Source organism: Bos grunniens, chromosome 10 (genome assembly GCF_055505025.1).
Source record: "Bos grunniens cultivar Pamir isolate PY7600 chromosome 10, Bosgru_T2T1.0, whole genome shotgun sequence".
Lineage (NCBI taxonomy): Eukaryota > Metazoa > Chordata > Mammalia > Artiodactyla > Bovidae > Bos > Bos grunniens.
Window position 1 is genome coordinate 75,678,775 of NC_141174.1, and position 2,105 is coordinate 75,680,879.

At 34.9% G+C, this 2,105-nt stretch overlaps 1 protein-coding gene across 1 annotated transcript; it reads right to left on the reverse strand.

Moving 5' to 3' along the window:
- Positions 1 to 461: 461 nt before the first annotated feature.
- Positions 462 to 1,397, reverse strand: LOC147364872 (olfactory receptor 4F21-like). The gene has a single exon (XM_086322099.1). The coding sequence runs from the start codon at positions 1,395 to 1,397 to the stop codon at positions 462 to 464; it is 936 nt and encodes a 311-aa protein (XP_086178225.1).
- Between the last annotated feature and the right edge of the window lie 708 nt (positions 1,398 to 2,105).

Consider the following 2,105-nt stretch of genomic DNA (forward strand, 5'->3'; position numbering starts at 1 on the left):
CTCATCCTTCAAGTAAATCACCCATAATCAAATTTTGTCTTTAGGTCTTCTTCCGAGGGAACACTAAAGAGTAGCTAGGTAGATCTACTAGTTCTACATATATTCTATGTGATGATTCCTAACATTCAGCAAAGCAAGTCTGCCACTTATTTTCAAACCTTATGAGAAACAGAAGAGATGTCATTATATTATTTCTATTATCAAGATGATACATTTTTAATTATAAGTATGGTTTAGTAAAGAGTGATACTGTATGTTAAAATAACCACTTTTTGTTGTTGTTGGATTCACTTTTCCAGTAGTAGTTAAGGCAAAGAGCTGATTCTCTACAGAGCTGAAGGAATATGTTCAGTGGGGTAGATGCCATGTCCATATCTGGCCATGTTAAATATCAGATGCCTAGGGTAGATATCTAAAGGACAGATATATGGATAGTTTTAGAGTTCCAAACACAGCTTTAGTCAGCAAAATCTGACATAATGTCCCTCTTTGTTCAATCTTTTTATAGCTACCTTTATGTCTTTGTTTCTTAATGTATATATGGAAGGATTCAAGATAGGGGTCATAACAAAGTCAACAATGAACATGTATTTATCAACTGATGATTTGGGGAAAGGCCATACATAGAGAAACATGCATGGAGTGAAAAAAAGAACCACTACAGTGATGTGAGCTGACAAAGTGACAAATGCCTTGGATAAGTCTCCTGAAGAACATTTCCAGACAGTGACCAAAATGAAGATGTAGGAAAGGATTAGCAGAAAGAAAGTACCCATAGTCATGAAACCACTGTTGGCAGCAACAATAAACTCAAATTTGGTTCCATCTGTGCATGCAAGTTTTATGATCCTAGGAAAGTCACAATAAAAGCTGTCTACTTTGTTAGGACCGCAAAAGGGCAAGTTTATAATGAAAGCAAATTGAGACATAGCATGGTTCACCCCACCTACCCAGCCAGTGATTACAAATGAAATGCATATTTTAGGATTCATGATGTTCGAGTAGTGAAGAGGCTTACTGATTGCTGTGCACCTGTCAAATGCCATGGCTATGAGTAACACCATCTCCACTCCTCCCATGATATGAATGAAGCACATTTGTGTCATACAACTTTTGAAAGAGATTATCTTGTATTTATTTGGAAGGTCTGTAATAATCTTGGGGACTATGGTAGAGGAAAGGCCAACATCAATGAGTGACAAGTTGGCTAAAAAGAAGTACATAGGAGAATGTAAGTGAGAATCCAAAATTACCAAAAACAAAATGAAGAGATTTCCCAGGATGATTCCTATATAGAGCAAGGAGAATATCAACATAAGAAAAAGTGCAGTTTCCCAAGAACTAGAGAATCCTAGCAACACAAACTCAGAAACCACAGAATCATTTGGTCTATCCATTGACTTGGGCAGAAGAGCTCTTTCTCAAATCACCTGAGAATAGGAAAAGAAAAATCACAGTCAGTAGTACAAAGGCAGACTTTCAGTTTTCTTGCTAGTGTTTCCTGTGGGTTCCACTTTCCTGAGTGTGAAATAATTTAATTGGATAAAGGAAAAAAAAAAAACAACATAGAAACATTTTGACAATCAGGAGAATTTTTACATAGAGAGATAAAAATGAATATTTCAGATGGAGATAATTGTGGTCGCATTCCTTCTTATTCCATTATTAAGATAATTACTTTGTTTTGCCTCTCAAGAATTGCTAGACATTTTCCTTTACTACTGACCTTGGTATCCTCTCAGCTGAATAGGCTCAGCCATTTCTGTCACCTTGATATTAATGCTCTCATACTAACTTGTCATCCTACTTATCTGAATTTCTTATTCACTGGTCAAATGGAGATCTTTCAGCCAAAACTGTTTAAGTAATTGTATTTCACCTTGCTTAACCCAGTATGTGGTTGTTGTTTGTTTTTATTTGTATATATGTGTGTGTGATTTACCTGGGAAGTCAGAGGCTCAGATTGAGATTATTCATAATGTTCTGTTCAATACATTACTATAATTATGCTTGCATTAGCCTGTATATCAAATAAAATATTAGATATAATAGAATAAACACCAGTAAGTGTTTAAAAAATAAAGTTGTTATTAATAACATTTATT

Excerpts from the sequence above, each read along its gene's own strand:
- LOC147364872 (XM_086322099.1), bottom strand. The coding sequence starts at position 1,397 with ATGGATAGACCAAATGATTCTGTGGTTTCTGAGTTTGTGTTGCTAGGA.